The sequence below is a fragment of the Mastomys coucha genome, unplaced genomic scaffold (assembly GCF_008632895.1).
Source record: "Mastomys coucha isolate ucsf_1 unplaced genomic scaffold, UCSF_Mcou_1 pScaffold21, whole genome shotgun sequence".
Lineage (NCBI taxonomy): Eukaryota > Metazoa > Chordata > Mammalia > Rodentia > Muridae > Mastomys > Mastomys coucha.
This window is the reverse complement of record NW_022196904.1, coordinates 159,117,982-159,144,590: the sequence shown is the minus strand read 5'-3', so window position 1 is coordinate 159,144,590 and position 26,609 is coordinate 159,117,982. Positions and strand designations below refer to the sequence as shown.

At 37.2% G+C, this 26,609-nt stretch overlaps 1 protein-coding gene across 14 annotated transcripts in view; it reads left to right on the top strand.

Moving 5' to 3' along the window:
* Positions 1 to 26,609, top strand: part of Rfx3 (regulatory factor X3) — a 246,388-nt gene that overhangs the window by 143,549 nt on the left and 76,230 nt on the right. For all 14 annotated transcript variants that reach the window (XM_031390020.1, XM_031390027.1, XM_031390031.1 and 11 more), the window contains one exon: positions 12,732 to 12,990. In XM_031390020.1, the coding sequence (XP_031245880.1) occupies positions 12,732 to 12,990 (259 nt within the window). The remainder of the gene's footprint in view (positions 1 to 12,731; positions 12,991 to 26,609) is intronic.

The window sequence follows — 26,609 nt, the reverse complement described above, 5'->3', positions numbered from 1 at the left end:
TCTTAATGTCTTTGTTTTGTATTTTTATGGAGTTGAGAGGCTGCAGGTGTGCTATGGTGAGTTGTCTCATTCCTTGCATTTCTCTGTTGTATTTTGTGTATCTGTTGGGATGGATGTGTCTTCTTATTTTACTTTATTCCTTTTCCTAATATTTTGTTTTGATTTGTCTTATATGAGTCCTTCAGAAAGGTAGAAGAGGAGTGTTCATTGCTAACTATAGTGTCCACTTTTACTTGGTTGTAGTAAAAAGTGGCTTTGTGTCCCCAGTGCCTTACTGGCTGTTTTGACATTGCTTTCAATAGACACTCTAGTTCCCTCATTTGATCCAGAAGTAGTGCCATTGGGGAAAATGAAATTTACAGATTTTTATAAAGGCTGGGTTGTAAATATTGCTATGTAGGGAGATAAGAAGTGATTGAGAAAGTATATAAAGGGGGAAGACTGTGAATGGGTAGAAATGTATATGGATCCAGCTGTAGAAGATAGAGTACCATAGATCTGGAAGTAAAGAGATTTTTGTAGTTCAAGAAAAGGGAATGCCAGACTTTGAAGTCTTTTCTTTTCTTGTCTGTCTTTCCTTTATTCCTCAATTTTTCCCTTCCTTCCTTCCTCATTTTTGTAATCAAGCAATTTAAAAAAAAAAACACAGCTCAGTAATTTAAAAATGCACATAAAAATTTAAATTATAGAAAAAAATTAAGCAACCAAGAATTAAAAATAAAAACAAACAATAACATAAGAATAGCAGCTATTATGTATCTGGTAATTTTTCCCTTGTCATTTGTATTAGTTTCTACAAGTTGGGAATGACAGAGAGTCTCAATAATTCAGACAGTGTGCCCATGCAGAAGAGAAGAATTTTGTGTGCTGACATTGCTTCATTCAAAATCCTCAGGCCAGAATCTGCGTACTCTGGCCCTGTCTGCTCACGCGCAGCCGCAGTGAGTGCTGAGGCAGTGGCAGAACTGTGCTTAGAGGGGGGTTTAATGGTGTGCACAGTATGGGCTGGGCACTTGATGTGAGCATCTTGGCAGAGTGGTACACCCCTAGACTTCTCACTTTATTCATCTATTCACCCAGACTCAGCCTCTAATCCAGCATCTTACCTAGATTTCCACATGTTTTATTTGTTCATTAGTTACTGAATCTGTCCATGATATCCCTGCCATATGAACACCTTAATTACCTGAAAACAAACATGTTGTTCTTGGCATATTCTTCCTCCTTCCCTCCATACTTCTCACCTGCTTCTGGCATACCAACTTTGATTACTTCCTAGAAGTACCATTATGTTTCCAGGAGTCAAATACATTTTTTCTTTCTTCCTTTCTCTCTTCTTCTTCTTCTTCTTCTTCTTCTTCTTCTTCTTCTTCTTCTTCTTCTTCTTCTTCTTCTTCTTCTTCTTCTTCTTCTCCTCCTCCTCCTCTTCCTCCTCCTCCTCTTCTTCCTCCTCTTCTTCCTCCTCCTCCTCCTCCTCTTCCTCCTCCTCTTCTTCTTCCTCCTCTTCTTCCTCCTCCTTCTCCTCCTCCTCTTCTTCCTCTTCCTCCTCCTCTTCTTCCTCCTTCTTCTTTTTTGAAATAGCATTTGGGCTCATTCTTCTTTCTTTCCAGCTCCTTGCTACCCCAACCAGTCTAGAGTGTTCTTCCTCATAGAACAGTGTTTCACTCTGACTTGGACCTAGCTTCTCTTCCTCAATAAGCTTGCCTTATATTTTCCATCTAGTATTATATGACAAATGCCCTACAATGTTTTTGATACTGAGAAGAAATATCCCTGAGCGAGTACTTGCCACTTGGTTTTATTTGAATTTATTTAGATCATTGGCATTTTTAAAAAGTCACTAAGTTTCTGTTATTCTAGTGGATATTCAACTATCTTCATAGTTAATAGTGTAGCTGATGTTCACCTATTTGTTAGGTAGGTTTAGGGCCTCCTGCAGCTTGATTTTAACATTTCTAAGATGAATTTAAACTACTGTAGGCATTTATACTAAATGAAAAAGATGCTTTTTACTTGAACCTTATTCTCTGAGATGATAAATATCTTTGTAGAAGCTGCTAGAAGCAGCTTCACTGTTAGTTGTCATTGCTTCTCACAGTGAATGCTGAGTGGCCACAGAAGCTGAGTGTGTGGGTTCTCATATCTTTCAGGTCTGTGTGACAGGCTAGGTGGACAAAGAAAGGGCCACTTAGAGTACACATGGTGGGACTCATGGCTCCAGCTGCATATGTAACAGAGGATGGCCTAGTCAGTCATCAATGGGAGGAGAGGCCTTTGGTCCTGTGAAGGCTCGATGCCCCAGTATAGGGGAATGCCATGGCCAGGAAGCAGGAGAAGGGGAATGGAATAGGATTTATTTTCAGAGGCAAAACCAGTAAAGGGGATAACATTTCAAATGTAAATAAAGAAAATATCTAATAAAACTGAATTTAAGAGAGAGACAGAGACAGAGATAGAGACAGAGACAGAGACTGAGACTATCACAGTAGTTCAGGGGGCATTGCTCTGCTCCCTTAGAGGGATGTGACTTTGAGCTAGGGCAGCAGATAGTCAGCCTTTCAGAAGCCCTTTATGGTTCAATCAAGAAATTGGTACAAACATTAATTATTGCTGATAAATGCTGTGCTTTGCTTGTGCCTTTCTTTCCTAAATTCTTTACATGTCATCTTCATTTCATACTGTACTTTTACATTTGTTTGTTTGCTTATGTGTATGTGAGTATCAAAATTAAACAAAAAGACACCTTGTGGAAATAGGCCTTTTTCCTTTTACCATGTTGGTTTCAGGACTATCAGGCATGGTGGCATAAGCCTGTGTCTGCTAAGCCATCTTTTTGGCTCCTTTGTTCTTTATTGTACATATTTAACCATCCCATGTAATAAATATAAATTAGATGAATTTATACACTTGAAAACTATAGAAAAATATCATTTCTAAAGTTGATTCTTTAAAATTGTAAGAAGTGTTTAAGTACAGAATTGATTCCAAAGAAACTGTCTTGTGCCAACCCATATTTTCTGTGGCCACTAGTTCAGTTGATTAGATCATGGCTAATGAGGTCGAGGTCATGAGTTCACTTGCTACAAAGTCCAATTAGCTTTGATCTGGACTGTGTGGGCCTAGATAGCATCTCCAATTCCAAGGATCATGTCACAATGAGCACTCTTGGTCAGGGGAGAAGATGCGCCTTTAAAACCCCTCATTACTAGCAAATATACATTTTGAATAGGAATTCTGAAGTATCCCCTTTACACTCAACAAGGAAATGCCATTATGTTGCTATGAATTATATCTAGGATTTTAGTGAGTAGATGACTATGAATATTTTTCTCAGGCATCAAAATAATTACTTTTTCATCATAAGCCATTTGAATCTTTCTGTAATTTTATACTGCTGCCATTAGACTGCATACAGCTTGTATATCACATGTCCATCTGAGGTCATTTGTAGTCTTAGTTTTTATTCAATAGACTTCCGTATCTGCTCGGAAAGTATGATCTTCATTCTTCTGTTGTGTCACACTGAATTAATAGGCAGTTAGTATTTGATCTCTGACTTAGACCTCAGAGTCCCACTTCTATGTGATAATAACCACATTTTGCTAATGACACTCCTAGAGGAGAGGGACTCTGATTGTTATCATGAACTTTCAAGCACCCAATACATGACCCTACAACCTGCATACTCTTTGGAAGTCTGGTCTCTAAGCCAATGTTACCAGCATCCTCATTTCATATAGACATAATGCACAGGGTCTCACTCAGGAGGTGATGACAGCACTCACAGATGCGTGTAATCACTTATGAGAATGTGTAATCATCATAATTTGCTGAAACTAAAGTGTTTACCTGGTTCTTGCTGTGAATATTGACAATTACTGCTAGCATAACAGCCTTAACAGTGTGGGTTAGCAAGTAGGCATGGATTTCAATTGAACAATTGAGACTACTTTACCATGCTGGCTGTTGACACAGAATCATTGCTTTTGACTCAAGGGAAAGGGTAATAACTCCATCTGTTCTTCGGCTTATTTTATTCATGTTCTGGAGGAACCTAAGCTTTATCTCCCAAATATATTTCCCCCAAATCTAGGCCATAGTTATCTCTGTATTAATTCTTAAAACTTATAATTTCCAGTCATCTGTGTTACTATGATTGAACTAGCCAAGGAATATCTCATGCCACAAGCAGAGAGTTCTCTTGCAGCCACAATCTCTTGGTTAGTAAGAAATCAGATCTTTAAAATAAAAGTAGTTTTCTGCTTTTTTCTTTCCTCTTTTTACTTCTATCCTTCCACGCAGTCATGCACCATGCTTGTCAGAGTGGGAAGAATGTTGGTATCTAAACTGGCAAAATTAAGAAGTCTGTTTTATAATGACTTTTTAAAATGTAAGCCATAAATGAAAGTTGTCTATTGTTTAGAGGTAGTAGGTTTTTAAGATGTAAAGGTGTTTGTTGTTTGCATAGCTGTGAAGTCTATGGATTGACTCTGTCAGTTCTTGTTTGAGATAGTACATTTGTCATCAACTAAAGGAAGACATTTCCCAAACTATCTTCTACAAGTCCCTTAAAAAGTATGAGTCCCTTTAAAGCATACTTTGTTTATACAAATGGAGAAAAACTTGTAGCAGTCTTCAGGAAGATCCCCAATTCCTAATAGAGCTATTGAGGTTTTAAAAGTCCTGTATTTGGGAGAAAAGAAAGCCAGTATTTAGGAAAGAAACTCTACTGAGTTTTACACAGTATACTTTGGAAAATGACACTTTTGACATTTGTAATTTATTCAAAATCCATAAGCATGCAAACAAAATGGGACTCAATTTTCTAAGCATCGCCTCTTGAAACACCTGTTGTTAGTACATTGTCTGAAGACCTCCACTTACCTCTCCCATTTACTTCAAATGATTAATAAGAAACCACTTCAAGTTATTCTTTTCCTCCTTACATAGTACAGCTGAGTTTCAGAATTTGCAGGTGAAATTAGGTTTTCTTATTATCTTTAAGATCCTCTTTCCTTAGCAGCAGTGAGTTCATGGGATTCTGTAACCAGTAGGAGAAAATGCTTTCTTCATTTGTGCTTCTACTGCTGCATAGTCGAAGATGTGCGGGAGCAGGAGCAGGAGCCAGTGTGGACTTCCACTTCCCATTTAGAGCTCACCAGCTCACTGGCTCCATAGGCAACCTTCTTGGAGGGAGAAATGACCTTGTATGAGAAGAACTTGGATGTCTCTTCACAATTAGAGAAAGGCTTCTGGTGTTATCTACGTATAATTCCCATCTCTCCAAAGATGAAAGGCATTCAAATGTAGCTGCTTGTTTAGAATGTCAGAGTTAGAAATATTGAGATCATTCCTTCCCATCCCTTTTACAGACAAATAAACTGAAGCTCAGCTGGGTGGAAGTCACATGTCTCCTCCAGTGTACATTGCTTTTCAGTAATCTCCAGATACTGACTTATTTGAAGTTTTTTGAATGCCGATTTCCTTTCTTTTCCTTTCTTTTCTTTTCTTTTCTTTTCTTTCTCTTCTCTTCTCTTCTTTTCTTCCTTCCTTCCTTCCTTCCTTCCTCCCTTTCTTTCTTTCTTTCTTTCTTTCTTTCTTTCTTTCTTTCTTTCTGGAAATTTTATATACAGTATTTACATAGCTATTGAAGAAAGAAACAAAACTTGTAATTTTAATGGCTAATTATTAAAAATCACTATTATACCTATTTATGGTTTTTATTAAATTAGCATCTAGTCCTTTAAATGTAGATATATTTTGTAAATATTTAAGGAAAATTAAATATATTGTTTGGGTAGTATTAGACTGTGCAGGAAAGCCTATATTTAGTGAGTTTATGATATTAGATATTGTCCCATTGCTATATTATATTTTTTAATTTGATTTATCATATGAAATTTATGAACTATTTATTTTCTTAGTTTACTCCTCCCATAATCTTGTTGGATTTTATAAAGGCAATCTTATTATTGGCATGATATTCAAAACCTTTATAAAATGCAAAGTACATAGTTTAGAGATAATATATTATGGACCTATACATGAGGCACTAGAACCTGGAAAAGGGAATGAAAATGGTTAAATCTCAGCTCTATTGGCTTGGTCATTCTAATGAATAAGCAAGTAGAGAATATTCAGAGTCATGCTTAACCATGGTGTATGCCAAGGCAGCATTAATTAACTGAATTAAATGAGTGAGACTCCTGGCATTTATGTAGAACCATAGATTGAGCTTTGAAGAAGCTTCTGCCAGTAAACATATACATATACACATACACATACATACACACATGCACATACACATACTCATACTCATACACATACTCATATACACATACACATACTCATACTCATACACATACTCATACACACACATACACATACTCATACACATACACATACTCATACACATACACATACTCATACACACACATACACATATTCATACACATACACACACACATATACACACGCATACATATACACTTCCACATTCATTATTGGGTACATATGGGAATAATAGCAAGATTTTGCTTTAGCTGTAGAAATCATATGACAAGTTATTTACATGACTCATAGCCTTTGGCAGTTTGTCTCAAACAAACAAAATGGACACAGGACCTCTTTCTAATGTGCATAAAGCTACCTAGAAATTTGGCTGTTTCAGGAAAGTTCAGTTAAATAATAGACACCTGACAGACAGACCATAACTGAGATATTTCCTTGAATGTGTGTAGGAGATTTCGGAGGAAAATAATATTGAAGCAAGAAATGAAGGGGAAAAAAATGAAAGATGCATTCAGAGTTTATAGTATGAAAAACTGATTATAGTACCTGAAGAGCCTCTGTTTCTAGTACAGAAGAACTATTTGCTTTTCTCTTGGTATTTAAAAAAATCATTCTTCAGAGCTGAGTATGATGACACATACCAGACAGGCTGTGGTGGTGCTGGTGCTGGTGCTGGTGATCCATTCTAGGTACTGATTTAGGAGCTTAAACATTTAAACTTAGTAAGACTTGTAGGTGTTACTTGTGTGTTACTTTGTTTTCATTTGGGCTCATGAGATACCATTTAATAAGGTAATGTTTGCTTCCCAGAAATTAAAATCAATGTGAGGATGTTATAGCCTACTTCTAATATCACCGTGGGGTGTGTGTGTGTGTGTGTGTGTGTGTGTGTGTGTGTGTGTGTGTGTAATTAGATCAAGATCAAACTTAGACAATTCATCACCTTCATTTCCTAGTTGTGGTTTTATTTTTTTATAGTCACTTAGACATGGCATGTCTTAACTACTATGTGTTTATGAAACAGCTAAGCCAACCTTAGGGTTCATGCATGGTATACAGTCTGTAACTTTGGTTACCTGTACTTTGGTGCCTGCTCCCTTCTCTTGTTCTGTGACTATTTCCTAGCCCCTAACACATTCCCAGCTAGAAGAAATGTGAAAGCTAAAGTAGCTTGCTATCCACAGCCCTATTTTCCTGCTGAACTGAGGGCTATGTAGACTTCATGTATTGATTTGCAGTGCACGTGTCTTATTGATCTCTATTGAGAAATTCATGAAGAAGGCACACCTGAAAGATGGAATGACTCTAGTCCCTTGATATATTTTTTCTTAAGGTCTAGTAGCAATGTCCATATTGACAAAACTGCTGGAATAATTAACACATGCTTCTTTGTTCTGTCTTACATGCCTCTGGCTTCTCTATCAGCTCTTCTTCAGCTTTGAGGGTCCCACTCTGAGGAAGAGGAGAGAGTCATGACTGAGGAAATGCAATTCTAAATTACAACAGGAACTCTAAGAACCTGTTACTATCCTTTAGAATGGTTCCTTCTTACTTATTCATAGATGTAATTTATGATTATAAAATCATAAATTCTTTCCATAAGATTCAGAACATGAGCCGAGTTTGAGTATTAAATATTTGTTTCATGAATGTTTAACTTTAGACAAATCCTTTGAACTGATCCAAACTGTATTTGAACTGATCCAAATTATTCAGATTATGTGTGAAACATGAATTGTATCAGTCAAAGAATCACCATACAAATTAAAGAATACATGAAAGTGTAAAAGTAACTTTTATTTGACACATGTAATTGTTCATCTTAACTGCTGAATAAACTCATCCTTTCTAGTTCTTTTTGAACTCTGGCTGTTCAACTCAGCTATTCTGGCTCAATGTCCTTTCCAAGCTGACTGATTCAATCTGACTTCTCTAGTCTTCTCACTGAACAGCCTGTCTCTGTAAAACTGTCCCAATAAAATTGCTTCCTCTCTCTTTCTGCCTGGCTCTTGTAAGTCACCTCTCTACTGTTCTTGTTCGAGAGTTGGGCATATCCTTATCTCTGAATCATTCTGTCAATGCTATCTCTGATTTATCACTTTGTCTGCCCCTAAATTAAATGTTACTCTCAAACATGGCTGATTCTGTCTACAAACTAACCTTACTTCTATAGTTTGGGATTAAAGGTACATACTAACTGCTTGTCTATATTCCAGCCAGACCATGCTGTAACTGCAGAGTATATCTGTTCTCCAGCCAAATCACATAGACCTAAAAGGTTTTTGGATATGATTCCTTGCCAGAGCAGCCTTGTTGCTAGGTTAAAATTTCTCTACAACTGTGAAGAGTGTGTTGTATAGCAAATAGTCAACAACCATGAGCTGTCTTTAGCTGTTACTATGGTTACTGTGTCTGTAATTTAGAAAGCATTGCCATAGGAGGCACACTTACTTATCACTCTTAGACTCTGAAAGAGAAACAGAACCATGTCTTGCTTGTGTCAGTATTTATTGCTCTGTATGTATTTATAACAATTCATTTGACTATAATTTACACCAACATCAGGTTGTCTTAATTAATACATTATTAAATGAGTCTGTTTTATATTCAGTGGACATAAATGAGCATGAATTTCTCTTTCTTTTACTATAAATGTGAAATCAACTTGGCTATCTTTACTTTATTAAACATAGAAGACTTCTAGTTTGGGAAATTATAGCAATGATAAGAATTTTACATATATTTTAAATGGCATTTTCAGTTTTTTAAAAATATTCTTTAAAAACAAATACTGATTGTACATAACTTCTTGGTTAGGGGTGCAAACATATGCCCACTTCCCCTTCTTATTGCTGGGGCCACATCTAGTATGTACATGTGCAGCCCCCATGAGTGCTGACACAGTCTCTGAGTTCATATGTGCATCAGTCCCGTTGTGTCTGGAAAATGCTGTTTCCTTGGACTCACCCCCTTCCCGGCTCTTCTACTTTCTTTTCCATACAGAGGCCTGGGCCCTGAGGGGAGAGTTTGATGAATACATCTCATTTAGTACTGAGTGGTCTCTGCATTTTATCTTGTGTTACAACAAGCTTCTCGGATGATGGCTGAGTGAGACACTAATCTATGGTTATAGCAGATATATATGGGTATACCAGATATAAGTATTGTGATGGGTTAAAATTTCTTATTGAAAATTTAAAAGTCTTAGCTTTACACAATTTTTTATGATTAACAAAATATTAAAAAATGTTTATTTAAATTTATAAAGCTAAATATTATGGTCAATAGAAATTGTGTTTTAAGTTACTGTCTATTCATTGTGCTTACTATGTATAGTGACTGTATTGTGTTAAGATTATAGGTAGAAGTTAGGTACAGTTTCATGCAAGTACAGATATATGAGTAAATAAGCAGTCAGTTTATTGGAAGCTGTGTTTTAGCAGTACAAATTGGTTGTGGTAAGCAAAGATGAAGAAAGTAAATCTGAGATGAGGACCTTACACTGAACTTTTAAGGGTGATTAGGACAAAGGAAGAGATTTGGGAGAAGTAAGAAAGCTCTCCAAACAAAGCAAAAAGGCTGGAGAAAATGGTACTTTCCTAAAGGAAAATGATGGCCATTGTGCTGTTATTGAAGTAAGCAGTTAACAGGTCCATAACTGAGTTCTGAGATTATGTGCAAACCAATCCTGGTGCTTCCTGTAAGGTTTTGAGCAGTTTTTGAAGGCAAGGAAGACTTTTAAAAGCAGCAATCATGGCAAGATTTTTTAGTAAAATTTTGTTTCCATATTTATACTTTAGAAAAATTCCCATGGCAGCAAAATTGGAGGAAAATTGGCAGAGATCCAGGTTTGAAGAAGGAAAACCAATTAGAAGGCAGCTATAGTAAATGGCGTTGTGAATTAAGGATTAAGAGGATGGAAAAGCATATTGTAGAATTCCGTGTTTTATATAAAAGAAATTTCTTAGGATTTACTGGCTTATATCAGCATAAAAGAAGCGTTAGCTCTAATGTCAAAAACTGGAGTTGGGGGTGTTAGTCTCTGCCCTGAACAAGGGCATAAAAGAACAAAAACCTTGAGGGTACTTAATAGCATAGATTTTTCTCTTTTTTTTTTTTTGTTCTTTTTTATTGAAAATAGATCTTTTCTCATATAATATATCCTAATTACAGTTTCTACTCCCTCTCCTCCTCCCAGTTGCTCACCTCTGCCCTCTGCTCTGGATCCAGTCTCTTCCTGCCTTTCACTAAAATAATGCCAGGCTTCTAAAAGTTCAAGACCAAACCTAACAAGATAAAATATCAGATAAAGCAGAAAGCAGTAGGCTAAGGCAACCCAGCAGAAGGAAAAAAACCCCAAGAGTGGGCATAAGAATCAAGGGCCCACTCATCACACACTAGGGAGTCCCATAAAGAATACTAAGCTGAAAGCTGTAATATATATGCAGAAGACCTGGTGCAGACCTGTGTCAGCTCTGTGGTGCTGCTTCAATCTCTTGAGTTCATATGAGCTTTGCTCAGATGATTCAGAGAGGCTTGTTCTCCCAGTATCTTTCATCCCCTGTGGCTCTTACACTCTTTCCATCTCCTCTTTAACAGTGTTCCCTGAACTCTCTGGGAAGGGATTTGATGAAGACACTCCATTTAGTGCTGTGTGTTCTAAGTACTCTATGTGTAATGTCCAGCTATGGGTGTCTGCATCTGTTCCCATCTGCTACAGTAGGAAGACTCCCTGATAACAACTAAATAAGGCATAGGTTCAGCAAAATAGCATTAGGAGTCATTTTTTGATCCATTTTAGGGCCTTTTCTTAAGTCTCTGGGCTGTGTAGTCCCTGGTTCTTAGTCACCCAAGCAGTGTTGGTTATGGGTTCTGTCTCATAGAGTGGACCGTAAGTCAAATAAGACATTGGTTGGCTACTCCCACTTGTTCTGTGCCTTATTGTCTTAGCTTATAATGCAGACAGGACTCATTATAGGAAAAAGGTTTTGTGGCTGGGTTCGTGTTTACATTTATCTTTTTGTAGCCTGCAGAGTTTCTTCCCACACCAAAGACAGAACATAGAGGTCAGGGCTCCGTGTAGGCACCAGCTCATCTCCATGTTCAATGAGTTATGTGGGTGTTTAGAAATAATTGTTGATTATTAGAAATTCAGATGTTAAAATTCTTACATTAGAACTTGAAAAGAAAGTTTCCTAACTCTAGATAGTTTAACATGAGCACATATGTGTCATGTAGTACATGATAAAGGCCCGTGGTTTCCATTAAATTAACAAGAAAAGCAAGAACCACAAACTCTAGCATATTGAACATGCCAGGAGTATGGAGATTAGAAAAAGGGGGGACACTGAGTGTTAACAGTGAATGTAAGGAGTGGAAATGAAGTGTCACAGAAAATGAAGCCCTGACCCTAGTTGGTACCCAAAGGATTGATGCCTGCCCAACAGTCAGGCATGGCCACAGTAGGGATGGAGCTACAGAATAGCAAGAACTGGAAATGTTAGTTTATCCTTTGAATTTTTAAAAATATAAGCATGTGAAGTGTTTGTGGCTGTACATTTTTATATTTCTGTACTTTTGTAACATTTTGTGAGCTTTCAGATATTACAAAATAAAAAGAAATATAAAAGTATCTTATAATGTAAGATGTCATCAACTGAAAGTAAAAAAAAAATCAGATAAGCTTAATCAGAACAGACAAAGAAGAAAAGGGCAACATGGAGTGGTCAGCAGTGTCATTCTGCAGATAGGTCAAAGGGCAGAAGGGCTGACAGGAGCCTTTTAGCCTGGTATTTACATTTGGTCACAAGTGACCTTATTAAAAGCCATTTCACTGAAAGGCTAAGGTCAGAGGCTGGACCAGACTTTTTGGGAAGTGGAAAGTAAGTACATGAAGAGTGGCACAGTCATTAACTAAGTATAGAGTGTGGAGGGGAGCGCCACGGGATAGAAGTGTGTGCTGTGTCTGCTGCTGATCCTTTGGCGTTAGGAAGAAGTCCATAGACACTTCTTGAGCTATGAAGGATAGTCACTAGTCATGAGGAGATGGGAGGCGGCCTCAGAGGGGGACTCTCTGCCAGCTCCCTGCTGTTACAGATTCTAGTCTTCCTAACACTCTCATATTCCTGAGGTTTCAAATAAAAGGAAGGAATTTGCTTAACATACTTATAGAGAATTGACATATTCTTAGTTGGAGATGTGCTCCTATAGTGGGTAAATGCACTGCAGTACAAAACCAAGTTAAGGTTCTCTTTAGAGAAACAGACGTTTAATTTGGATATCCCACCATTGGTAGGAATAATATTTTACAGAAAAATATAAATTTTAACAGGATTCAGAGGCTATATATTTTGATGTATTTTAAAATATATTTGCATTAAAGAGAACAATCATGATGTAAACAAGCTAATAAATTTCTCCTTTGTTTTCTTCTTCTAAAGCCGAACAACAACTTATCCCTACACAGAAACACAGATGTATAGCCAAAACACTGGAGGGAATTACTTTGACACTCAAGGAAGTTCTGCACAGGTGACGACCGTGGTGTCCTCCCACAGTATGGTGGGTACTGGTGGGATTCAGATGGGCGTCACAGGAGGACAACTCATCAGCAGCTCTGGAGGAACCTATCTGATTGGCAATTCAATGGAGAATTCTGGTCATTCAGTGACACACACAACTCGGGCCTCCCCAGCGACAGTAAGTGTTTAATTTCCATTAGCTTCTGTGGTTTCTATTGTACTGTTTTTCCCATACATTTGAGTTAGACGAGTTGTGTGAAGCAGTTTTCCTATCCTGGCACCTTAGAAGATGTAACAGGTAGCATTATGAGAAGAACATTACTGACATGTATGCCCCAGTTCAGTAAGTAGGAAGTTTTTTATCAGTTATAGAAAGCTAGATTTAGATAAATGAATTTTTCTAATGCAAAAACTTTGTTGTGCTTGGGGCTCATGCCTAGAGTTTTAGCACACAGAGATTAAGGAAAAACTGTAATGTCAAGGCCAGCCTGAATTATATACCACCTGTACTATATTTTATTTAATATATTAAAAAAACCTGGCTTTCTTTTACAACACAAAGCCACATGTGCTTGATATACTTATTGATATTAGCACTTAAAACAATTGTGTGTATACATGCCTGTCAGTCATCCTAGCTCAGGGGAGGCAGAGGTATGAGGATCGGGAGTTTGAGGCCTGCGTGGGCTATGTCATGTGACCCTCTGGTCACAAAGAAAGCCTCTGGAAAGCGCTGATAACAGGTGATTCACACCTGTGATAGTTGTCTGGTGCTGATCACAGTTATGAACAAACGATAGAGTGAGGCCATATCTTCGCATAGCACTTTTCAAGTATTTAAATTTAAATATGCATTTGACTCTCATACTGCATATGACATGTCAGTATGAGAGTATTATTTTATTGAAATGCTGTCAGAAATATAGGAAATCATGAGCCATTTGAAACCATCACGCTGTAACCCCAATTATGCATAAAAAAGAGTGATCATCTAAGATAACAATGGAATTGACTTTCTACTTGAGCTATAGAACTCATCATGCTGCTGGGACAAGGCATGTAGCTCAGTGCCATCATGACAGTGGTCCTGAGCTCCTACCCCTAGCTCCGCATAGAAGGAGGAGTATAGTGCTGGGGATCTGAGTGAAGTCCACACACTTTCCTCATGTCTCCATGAAGCCGGCTCTTGAAGTGTAAGGAGGGAGGGGGGAGCTGGGGAGGATGGCAGCAGTGAGAGAGAGAGGCTTAGACTTTTCGCTCTTCGGGGTTCTGCATGATGTTCTCTGAGTATTGTAGTAATGATGCTTCCTAATCAAATTTTAAAGTATTTTTAATTCACTGTTTTCCTAACATTTGAACAGCTGTTCTGAGTGTAAAGGGCTTTTTTTCCCAGCCAATATAAAATTAAATGAAGAGATACTTGCAGCAATCCCACTATTTTCTACATATTTTCAAAGTGCTTTTTTATATGTATTGTTCCTTGCTTCTAATAACTTTACAATTCTAAATTTTCAGTCATACAAATATTAATATTGATTGAAAACTAAAGTTACTACTACTCAGCCATATCCTTTCTAGCTGGGCCACTGTATTAACACTGCACTAAAGAATTAGGAAATATAGATAAAACACTACGTTTATGTGTATTCCACAAGGAAAACGGCCCCAGCAGTTAATAGCATGCCTGTTCAGATATATGTCAGATGCCATTTGCAGTGGTAAGGGAGTTCCTGTGATTTCTCAAGCCTTGTGTACTGTCTCTTCTTTGTTTCACCCATTCTCTCATACTGACATGCCCTCCTGGAACCCCATCCTTTCCTGCTCAGCCCTTGGAGCCATTTCCATTTGCCTTCATGCCAGGTTTAGCTACCTAAATATCCCTAGGAACAACTTGATTAATGTTTGCTTAATTTATAAGCTCTGGTGCTAAATTATATAACTATTATATTCCAGGTCATTTTAATATACAGTTATACATACTAAAAAGAACAACTGCATCATTTTTTTCAACCGTGGATGCCTTTGTTTTTCTATACAGAGTATGTAAGATGTTACTCCCAGAGTTTCCAATGAACAGTTTTGGAAGCATTTATTATTATATCAGTTTGTCAATTAAACATTTTTACATTAATCCTTCCTTTAAAACAAAAAGCATATGAAAGTTGACTATGAAGAGAAATTTTGTATCTGTGGGCTCTCATTGAAATCCATATGATAGTTATCTATATATCCAAACCTAACTGTATGCATGGGTTTACTATGTTTCCTTAAATTTATTACTGAGTTACATATTTGATTTGCATCCCACTTCAGTAATGCTGCATATATTAGCTCAAATCACAATGTGATTTCTCTTATTGTTGTATAGTTTTATTTTAGTATAGCACACTAGCAAAATATAAGTGTTCTTTAGCCATGGAACTTCCCTACTCTTCTCCTCTTGCCAGATGCTGAAAACAATACAGTTTTCCATTCTTTTGATTTTTAGAAATCAGGTATGCTTTTACTAGGTGCTGAGTCACCAAATGACTTCCTTGCTGTCATGTTTTTTTTTTTAAGTCACAATAAAACCTTAGAAAAGCATGTCTATGAGCAGTGGCAGCTTGTTGTTGGTCGAGATTCAAGTGTGTCTCTCTACAATGAGGCATATTCTCTATGCCATTTAAGTTCAGGTTTTTCTGGTTGGTCTTGCACTTGTAATATGTAGCATAAATAATGTAACTGATATAGGAATCACTGATGTTTTAGCCCAAATCCCGACTGCAGAAAATAGAGTCACCTCTCTACATCTATGTATTTTATCTGTGTGGATTCAGCTAACCTCACAGAAAATACTTGGGAAATAATTGGTGAATATGTACATACTCTTTGCTTGTGATTGTCCCCTCCCCAAGTAGTATAGTATATTAATTATTTTTCTAGCATATTTATATTGTTTTACATATTATAAGTAGCTCAGAGATTATATAAATGATCTGGCATGAGAGATAGCTCAGTGGGTAAAAGTATATTCCATCACACCTGATGGCCTACGTTCGTTCCTCACGACTCACATGGAGAAAAGAGAAAGTTATTTCCACACGTGTGTCTACACACACACACACACACACACACACACACACACACACCTTTTATTTTTTTAAAAAAGAAAGTAGAGTGTTCTGGTAGACTATATACAACTATTACTATATCTTTGTATATAGGAACATCTGGTATCTGATGAACATCATGGAAAACGAGGGACAACCATAGTTAACTGTGCCATTACTGAACAGCAGAGCAGCAAGTGCAGTACATCATTAATTCACCCCATTCCATTGATACAAAATAATTTAAATCATTTATGACACTTGAGAAGAGCAACTAAACACCATGACTCATTTCCTTGCTAGCAGTATTCTACCTTGGTCCTCAGCATAACTTCATTGATGATGCTTTTACACAATTTATTTGTGTCTGTATGGAAATATTCTCATTTAAGATTATTGGGAAAGACACCACTTTCTAAGGGAACTTTAATGTGCAAATAGCTTCGTATAACATGCTAATGAAGAAGGGTGATGAGTAAACATACAGATCTTCCCCTGGGATACTTTGCTGCCCATGAATCACTTTTGTTCCACAGAATCCAGAGTGTCATCTCTGAATTATCAGTAGGATTTTATTTCAAATCTAATTACCTTTGCTTTATAACTTTAGATGGAAATAAAGCTTTATTGGGGTGATAATAGTTCATATTTGGCTTGGGATAATGGCAGTGACTTTTATGTTATATTATGGTACAAACTATCAGTATTTCTATTTATTGAAAATACTACTGTTCCTTTTACTTACTGTATCATATAGTCAATAAGAGCCCATATTCTTATAAATTATATATGTATATGTCTTTATATGTACATATTTTTATATATACATATATAAAAGACATTTTCTGCTGATACTAAAGACTTTTAAGAAATATTAACAGGTTTTTTGGAGTCCAGCTAAGTTGAAATGTGAATAAGTGTTTTAGTTTATACTCAGTTTAAATTAGGAATCTGTTGTTAATATTTCATAGACCTTAAGTCCCAAATGGGAGTTGGTTGTTGTCTTGAGTCTGGACTTGCTACATACACACCTGCCCTCTGACTGTATCACTACTTTTTCTTCATTGTGCTTGAAATTCTTGTTTTTATTCTCAGTTAGCATCTTCATTTATAGAATTTTGAACTGTGATTTGTAGGACAAAACTACAAAAACTTGTCAGTACAGTGATATTTTTGTTCCCACCAAAGCATATATCTTATGCTTTTCCAAATAGTGAATAGGAATATGTTTTAAGAAGCTTAATCACTCCTCTGTTAAGTAATTTTTGTGTTTTATAATCGGTATTGCTTTTATTTTTCTAGATACTATTATTTAACTAGATACTATTCCATTAAGCATTTTAAGACTGATATAAAATTTTAGGATTTATGTGTAATAATATTTATATACATTTAAAAGGTTTTGGCAAAACTAGATCCTGTCGAAAAGCATGAGGAAAATATATTGAATGAAATATTATATATTTCTTCTAGTTAATGTAAAATATCATATACCTTAACTATTTGGAAGAAACTTCAGTGGTTATCTACTACTATGTGATAAAAATTTAGATTAGCTCATATAATTTGTAGGAATCTAAGGGTTCATTTTAAAATTGTCAGTGCTCTTTTTCCCCTGGGCTTTAAGTGTCCATGAATCCAGTGTAAGGCATGCTCTTTCTAAAACAATAAGTATTTTTAACTCCCCAGGAAATTTGCCTCCTTATTCCCTTGTGAATATTTCAAGATTTCAGTTAATTTTTATATGAATAATTCATATTGCACATTGAAAAGGTCAGATAACACGCGTGCTATGACTGCCTCTCACCTCCATACTCTTTTGTCTTCTCAGAAGCGCTCAATGCTACCGAGTTTTTAAGTTTCATTCTAGAAACCTTTCAATAATTTTACAAGCAGTATAATTGATCAGTTTTTTTCACATAAATGATAACAAAAATAATTTCTTTTTTGCCTCTAACAAGGACCTTTTTCATATCAGTGTATAGATGGCTTTGTTTTATTTGTGAAAATAGTTCCATTAAACATAGCCAATTGGTCTATTTCTCTTGCCTAAGGGAAGATAGTTAGTGGTGGTCTTTGGGCCATAGCTGTCTGGGTATAGAAAACAATGTAGCCATATAACATGGAAATTGCTTTTTTATGTAAGCTGGGGAAAGATAATTTTCAAGTTGTGAATATGAATAACCATATATGTCAAACTTTTTGCTATATGAAAATTACTTAGTGTTCCAACTAGCTCAAGTGCTTAGGAAACAGGACCCATATGAGCAAAAGCACACATGACCTCAGCATTTCTTGTTAAGACCAAACTGAGCCCTCAAGTGAAACTTTCAGACAGAATACCAGGAATCTTCTGCTTTCAACACAAAATCATAAAATGACCAAAGCTTCTGGAACCTCCTTTTTAAAGTACCTAATAAAGTGGGACTTGGAGTAGCCTGCAGTCTTCATTTCTATATCCATATTCCATGCAGCTCCAGCCTCAGCAGATGAGAAGTAGAGGCAATAATTTCACATTTAAGGTGTAGGACATTCCTGTCCTATATATATCGATAAACCAGAAATTTAAGGCAAACAGAATGGTGTGCCTCCAGTCTTCTGTGAAGATAGAATTTTCCTGAATTGAGACAAGAGTTTATAGTAATGAATAGTATTTGGAAGAGATATAATTTGTATTGGCACTGCATTTCAAGAGCATAAATATATTGTAATGTTCCAGAAATAGCTTCATTTTACTTATACAAACTGTGAATTAGGAAGATTAATTTAAGCTTATAAAAGGAAAATATATTGTATCTCTCATACCCACTTGTATTGTTTTTGGCTTGATCTTCTTTAGATTTACAAATCAAATTTCAAATATACTAGTTGAAAGTACTATAAGCTTTGAAGGAAAAAAATCACTAACTTAATGTTTCATTCATAAAAATTTGGTTTATAGATAAAGAATAACATATTAAAACACACTGTTTTCTATAACATCTAAGTCAGCATTAAATCCATAAAGTTTACTACTGCTCCCCAATTTAGTGAGGAGATGCAGCAGATGCATGTGGGTATTGAGCAGTTCTGTTATAAGTAGGGTTTACCCATGTGCCCATGTTTATAAGTTCAGTTTCCACAACATGGAGTGTAATTGCATTTGCTGTGTGCTTGGCTACAGTTGTGTTTACTGTCCATAAAAGTAGCTTTTTTATTGTGTTGTAATTTGCTTATATAGATAGGGTTCAACTCTTACTATAGTAAATTTCATAGGATAGAAGGTTTGTAATATAGCCACAGATGTTATAAATAATTTTACATATTCATTTAATTTGAGGGGTAAAAGTTTGGTGAGTTTTCCATTTGACTTATTAAAAAGAGAAATATAAGATCATGTTACTCAGTGTTTTTAGACAAATACTTTTTGTATAGCCGAGATCAGACTACTGGTCCTCTGCCTTCAGACTACTGGTCCTCTGCCTTCAGACTACTGGTCCTCTGCCTTCAGACTACTGGTCCTCTGCCTTCAGACCTCTGGATGCTAGGTTTATATATGTGTGCTACCACACATAACAAAGTTTGATTTTTTTTAATATGTGCTCTCAAAAGTACAGGAAAGAGTAATTAAGCAAGAGCCGCAACAAATTATAAGAATGAAAGGGAAACTTAAAATCAGAATTTGAGATTTGATGACTGTATCTATTACATTATCTGTATCATATAGTTACAGAGAATCAAATGAAACCATTTTAAGAGATTTAGTGAAGTAGCTTCAAACTTTGGCACCAATAGTTTAAAATGTAGGCCGTGTTAGGAAATACAGTGGGAGCAAAGTTGTAATGTGTAGTTGAACAATGATACATTTTTATCACTTTTTATAAAAATAATCAAAAGTACTCTGAGGTACTAAGATTGAAATTAAACCTTGATCCCAAGTTTCAGGCAGTTCTCCTTGATTAGACTGTTGGAAGTTTAGAGAATGAAAACAAGGTATAAATTTAATTAAAAACCCAAAACTACTAAAATCCAAACTTTTAAGTTGACAGTGACTGTTTTGGTTTTGTTTTTATGTATGAGTTTGAATTATCTCTTCTTCCATATTTGTAACATCTCACAGAAACACTGTGTGTGCGCATGCATGTGCACATGAGTATGTGGATGCTTTCTGGGCACTGAACTGAGTTAGTTCATGTTTATGCTACACTGTGCTCTATCACTGAGCAATCCTACCAGCTTCATCAGTCATCTTAATGACTTCGAGCTGTGTTCCCATAGACTACATCAATGGAACTAGCTCCATTTCTGAAGGCTAGTCTCTTCAGACAATAGTGGAAATCTATACTTAATACCCCAGACTGTATGTTTCAAAGTATTTTGGTTAGTTTTATCCTCTCTCTCTCTCTCTCTCTCTCTCTCTCTCTCTCTCTCTCTCTCTCTCTCTCTCTCTCTCTCTTTGTATCACTTTTAAAGTATCACTTTAAATTTTTAAAATTTTTATTGATTAATTTTTGAGTCACCAAAATCATGGTTGTCTTCTAGTAGTTTTGCTAATGTTAAGTGCAAAATTGCCTAAAAAGGTAAAGCACAAACCAAATAATACTTAGATGCCACAGTCTCTCTTTCAATAGTGCACTTGCCTGCTTATGCTGCTTTGGTAGTAGCAACAGTTTGACTCTGGCAAAGAGGAAGAAAACCCGTTGATTTCATTGGAGTGCAGTGTTCCTAGTATAGACTCAACAGAGCATCACCAGACCCCATTCCCAGAGCTGCGACTTAGTGACTGTGGGCAAGAGGCCCAGGATTTGCAGTTCTAACAAATTATAGTAATTACTGATATTGCAGTGAATATACAGACTACATACAACAGTGAAGTTGTTTTAGTGCTCAGAATAAACTGGAAAAGGCTAGGACCATTTGCAAATGAAAGCTTGATCTTAAGCCCCATCAACTTATTGCTATTTCAGCAGAGTCCTAAAGGATAATTCTAGCCCCTGGCTTCTCTAGTAGATACATCATCATAGATAGGTTTTATTAGACTCAGAGATGGGGAAGCAGAAGGTTCACAGAGTGATCACAGGACACCCAACCAAGACAATGTTTTGATCTCACCATCATCTAAATGTAAGTACCAACTGTTATCAGAACACACCTGATTAATAGACATTTCTGATCCACACATTTTCTTCTTTTTCCCCTAAGTACTTTCAGAAGAACTTCAGGTAATAAAATAAAATCACAACCCAGCTTAAACCTGTGCTCATAAATTTTACAAATTCTCTAAATTCATAAAACTGTCAATGAATTAAAATTGGAAAGATTTCATATATTATAATGTTTATAAGCCCTAAAACTTTTTTGTTCTAATTGCTTAGCTGCAACTGTCATCCTTCAATATTTTCTGAACAAAGATGTAAAGTAAAATTGGCTAGATGTGTTTCTGGACATCTTCAGTCTTTTTGAAGAGTTAAATCAACAGCTTGTTTTTGAATCTAACAGTCAGCTTCTTCTGAATATTGTATCATCTGATCAACACTTTGCCTGAAGGTAGAGTTTTAGGAGCACTATTAGAGCCAGTGCCTTAGCATCCTGGGTAGGAGGAAGGCAGTTCTTTATGCATTTCTCAGACCTCTTGGGAGGAAAAAGCTCTAAGTGGATCTTTAGAAAATACTCCGCCACTTGCCCTGAACTGCTGATGGTTTAACAACTTCATGTAAGGCTTTTGAAGTTTTTCACATCCCATGAGACATGCCTTTATATTGATACTCAGATCTTTTGCTTATAAGTGCACATCTATATGCACTCTTATATGACTGTCTTTGTGTCCGGGTGCATATACATGACTGAAACCAAAACTCCTCCAAGTAATACCCATACCATGTCTAGTGCTCTTGATTACAGCATTTTCTAACCTCCATTATCTGATCTAGATTACCCTTCAAAGGCATGCCCAGGTGCTCACCTAATCTACGTACATTACTCCCTATTGGCATTGCAGAGGCTTATCTTCTAGTTGGTTCTAGTTCCTGTCAAATTGACAATCAACATAAACCATCACAGAATATAAAGAAAATGATGTTAAATTTAGAGTGATAAATTTTGGATTCCAGTCTGACTCACTGACCTTGCAATCTTGATAGTCCTTCAGTCCCAGAATGCCTCACTTTTCTTATATGCAAGCAGACTTAGTCCATGGAAATATGCCTATCTAAGATGAAGGCATACATATGATATTGTGTGAGGTGGTTATGAAAATCAGATACGAAGAGGCTGGAAATCCATTTAAGAATCAAAGTAGTCATAAATAAGGTGATATAATTGTTCAGTTGTTTATGTACATGTCATCACATTTACATAAGTGTACCTGAATGCCTATGTCAACACATGTCAGGGGGTCTTCTTTTCTGTCCTGTATGAATTATATGAAACCCTTACAGTCTCTTCATTTATGTTGTCAAGTAGATGTCCTTGGCATTATGAATCCTCCGAAATGAGTACTGTGCTCTAGCCACTCTGTTACTCAGAGCAGAGAAACGAGCACTGCGCTCTAGGCTCTGTCTTACTCAGAGCAGAGAAATGAGCACTGCGCTCTAGGCTCTGTGTTACTCAGAGCAGAGAAACGAGCACTGCGCTCTAGGCTCTCTTACTCAGAGCAGAGAAATGAGCACTGCGCTCTAGGCTCTGTGTTACTCAGAGCAGAGAAACGAGCACTGCGCTCTAGGCTCTGTGTTACTCAGAGCAGAGAAACGAGCACTGCGCTCTAGGCTCTGTGTTACTCAGAGCAGAGAAACGAGCACTGCGCTCTAGGCTCTCTTACTCAGAGCAGAAGCGTTTGAGTAGGCTTCCCTGGAAATGGTTTTAGAGTTTCTTATTTAATTTTGTGTATTTGAGTATTTTACTTGCATACATATCTTGTACCATGTGTGGGCATCATGCCCATCAATTTCAGGGATGGCATCAGATCCCTGTGACATAGAGTTATAGATGATCATGAGCTGCCCGATGTGGGTGCTAGGAATTGAACTCAAATGTTCAGCAAGAGCAACTTGTGTTCTTAACTGCTGAGCCAGCGTTCCAGCCCATTTTACTGAAGATTTGTAGAAAGAACTGAAGACTTACCATATTTTCTAAAACATAGTCACAGAAAACCTCTTTCTAGCACCCCATCTTGTCTATCCATTTATTCTGCAAATGAGCATTTGCCTCTGGCATTCTCAGGGGGTTCTGATCTCGAACCTTCTCAGCCATGGAACAGCATCCTTAGGTGTGGTAGCAGCTCAGCAAAAGAAGAAGCCATCCCCCTAGAAGCATTCTTCTTTGTTAGTAGTCAGCAAGAATGGTTATTAGAGCAGAGAGTAGGAACAGTGAGGTGTTACTTCTGTTTCATGGACACTCTGCACTCTTTGAGAAATTACATTACTGGTCTCTTTTTTTTTTGAGTATGACCAAAGAATAAAATACAGTTTAACATCCTAGCATCCTTTGCCCCTTTTCTCTCCACTCTGGTCCACTTTTCAGGACATAGATGGGTCTTTTTTCTCAAGTCCCTTTTGGGATGTTGATTGTTGTTATTATTATTGTTGTCATTGTTGTTTGTGGTGGTGGTAGTGGTGATGGTTGTTGTTGGTGGTGGTGTTGGTGGTGGAGGAGGAGGAGGGAGAGGAGAAGGAGAAGGAAGAGGAAAAAGAAGAGTAGGAGGAGCCGGGCGCATGCCTTTAATCCCAGCACTTGGATGGCAGAGGCAGGCAGATTTCTGAGTTCAAGGCCAGCCTGGTCTACAGAGTGAGTTCCAGGACAGCCAGGGCTACACAGAGAAACCCTGTCTCAAAAAACAAACAAACAAAAAAAGAAGAAGAAGAAGAAGAGGAGGAGGAGGAGGAGGAGAAGGATGTAACATACTATGGGTCTCCATGCTTTGAGACTGCCACCCTCTTCATGGCTCTGGGAAGGTGAATATTTGGGTAATGAAAATGTTTTCAGCCTGAGCTTTGAGCTGTGTGTTTATTACCATTCTATCTATCTTTTTCATTAGATAATAAATGCCGCAACCCACTTCAGAGTTCTTCCTTGAGGTGTTGCTGAATCTTTGTAGAAGCAATGCTGAATTTATTATAATTCCTTCTGGATGGAAAATATCTTATCCCACCTGCTTCTTCTGATTTTCAAATCTCAATTCCTAAGAAAACACAGACTATTCTCTTACTGTTCTAGGCTACTACAACATTTGTATATTTGATGTCTTTTTAAATGTGTTTTCTAAAATTCATGCATCTTTTCTTGAATTAAAAGAACAAAATATAGGTGTGTTTATTGTCATATGGACATTTTTACTACATTTGTGACTATGTAAGTAAAATTTTTGTTGCTATGACAATTAAAAGGAAAGGAGAAAGAACAAAGGGAAATTTATATCTCACAGGTTGAGCTGTGATTGGCTGGTTCCATGTGCTTATGGCTGAGTAAATTACCTTGGGGTGGCCAGGAAACAGAAAATAGATAATCAGAAACCACTGAGTACTTGTAAGAACACACACTCAGCTTCCTTCTTCCTTTACATTTCTCCCTTTACATTTCCAACCCTTTTCAAAATAATTCCAGCAGCTAGCAACCAAGATTTCAACACATGAACCTCTGGGGACAGTTCATATTCAAATCATTACATTTTCCCCGTTTCCCAAAAGCCCATGACTGCCTCATAATGTGAAATGCATTTAATCTAACCACCAAAGTCTCTAAAGAGCGATTTCCAAGATTGCTCAAAAGTCTAAGCTTAAAGTCTCTGAAGGCAAGGTCTTTGCTGTGAGCCGGCTCCAGAGTCTAAAGGTGTTGTGCTCCCTTCCCTTCGTGCAGCTGCCCAGCGGAATTAGATAGAACATAGAGAAGAAGGGTAGGACCAAAACAGCACAGCCAGTCTTAAGCCCTACGCCTCCTAGGTCTGTCATCTAGACATTTGTATAGTGGTGTAAGCTCCAAAGCACAAGGGTCGACTTGAGCCTAACAGCTACAGCCTTAATACTTGCCCCTTTTTGTTGTTGTTGACCCTATTTATTGAGTGCAGGTTTCCTACACAGACATTCCTTGTTCCTAGAGAATATCATGCTCTCAGGGGGGCTCCATTTCATCTTCTTCACACCTACCGCTTCACAAAGTTTGTCCCCTTAGGAGCTACCTGTAGGGATTCTGACCCTGACACACATTTGTCAGATTTCCAGGCCTGCCATTAAAATCTGCGTCATCCATGACCTTAGAACTGTTATATTCTGTATGCCTGCACAGCTTGTGTCATGTGGACAGCATCGAGGTCTGACACGAGCTTAGGTCTATTGTACTATGGCTTTAGTAGCTTTGGAATGCTCAGATGGTTGAATACAAACTGAAAATTCTTTCCTAGGCAGTCCTATGGAGCAAGGACCACTGGAGTTGACTTCTCAAATGTTTCAAATATGTTGAAACTTTTCTACTCTTGTGCCTTAGAATGGATATGGTCTTGTCAATCCTTTAGAGGCCCCCAGGGTATCATATTTTCCAAATGCAAAACTCATAGCCTCTTAATTTTTTATGTGATGTTTTAATTTTGTTATTGTTGTTATGTATATGTGTTTGTGTTGGTTTATATGATATATGCACACATCTATTTTCAAGTGTGGGTATCTTTTGTTCCCACAGAAGCCAGAGAATGTAATTGGATATTCTACTCCATCATTCTCTGTCTTAATCCTTTGAAAAGGTTCCTCATTGACTCTGCAGCCAGCCTGAGGGCCAGCAAACCCAGGAATTCTGATACCACAGGAGTTACAGGACTGGCTTTCTGTGTGAGTGTGGACATTGCAGTCATGTAAGCAGTAGCATGCTTGAGTAGTCTCCTTTTTAGTGACCAGGTAAAAGAAAGAATTGCTTCTGTCCATGGAAGCTTTTCCTATTTTGCTCTTTTATTCTAACCTGTGGAATACCTGTCACATTTAGAGTGCATCTTCCCTCTTAGTTGTTCCTCTGGTGAGCCTCACAGAGCACCCAAGAGGTGTACTTTACCTCTTCTTAGGAGCTTCTAGGTGCTTCTCAGTGTCGTCAAGTGAACAGTCAAGATCTCCATCACAGTAACGTTCAGGCTTCTATCCTGGACATGCTGCCTTCGTTTTCCTTTCCCTACTATGAGCACACCTTCTGCTTTTTTGCTTCCTTACTCACTTTATCTCCGGCTTCTTAGCACACACTTTCCTCTTGTGTTCACTAGGGAATACTTCTCTTTTAGTATGAATTTTAAATTCAGGGAAAATGGAAATGATGAGAAAATCTGTGCAGATTTATAACTCTTCTTAAATATATTTTGTGTGAATACAAGGTTCACAGTTTTGATTGTATTCTCAGAAGTTGTTATCTTGTAGGGATAAATTATAAAAAAACCAATACTTCCCAGTCAGTGTATCTGTGCTGGTGGATGCAGGTGGACCTGTTTCTCCTTATCATTTTGCTTTCTTTCCCGGAGCTCTTTGATACTGGCTCTTCCACTGCCTTGAGGGGACCATATATAGCCCAGTAGAAGCAATCTTCAGCATACAAAAACATAAAATACCAGAAAGTATCGAGGGTGGATTGGTTCTTTTCCTGACAACCTGGCCTTGCAGGGAATTAGACAACACCACAATAGCAACTTTAGTAAAGAAATAGATCCCTAAGGACACCAGTTGCTAGCTGATCTCACTTGAAACTGCTGCCTCTCAAACCCTTGGTG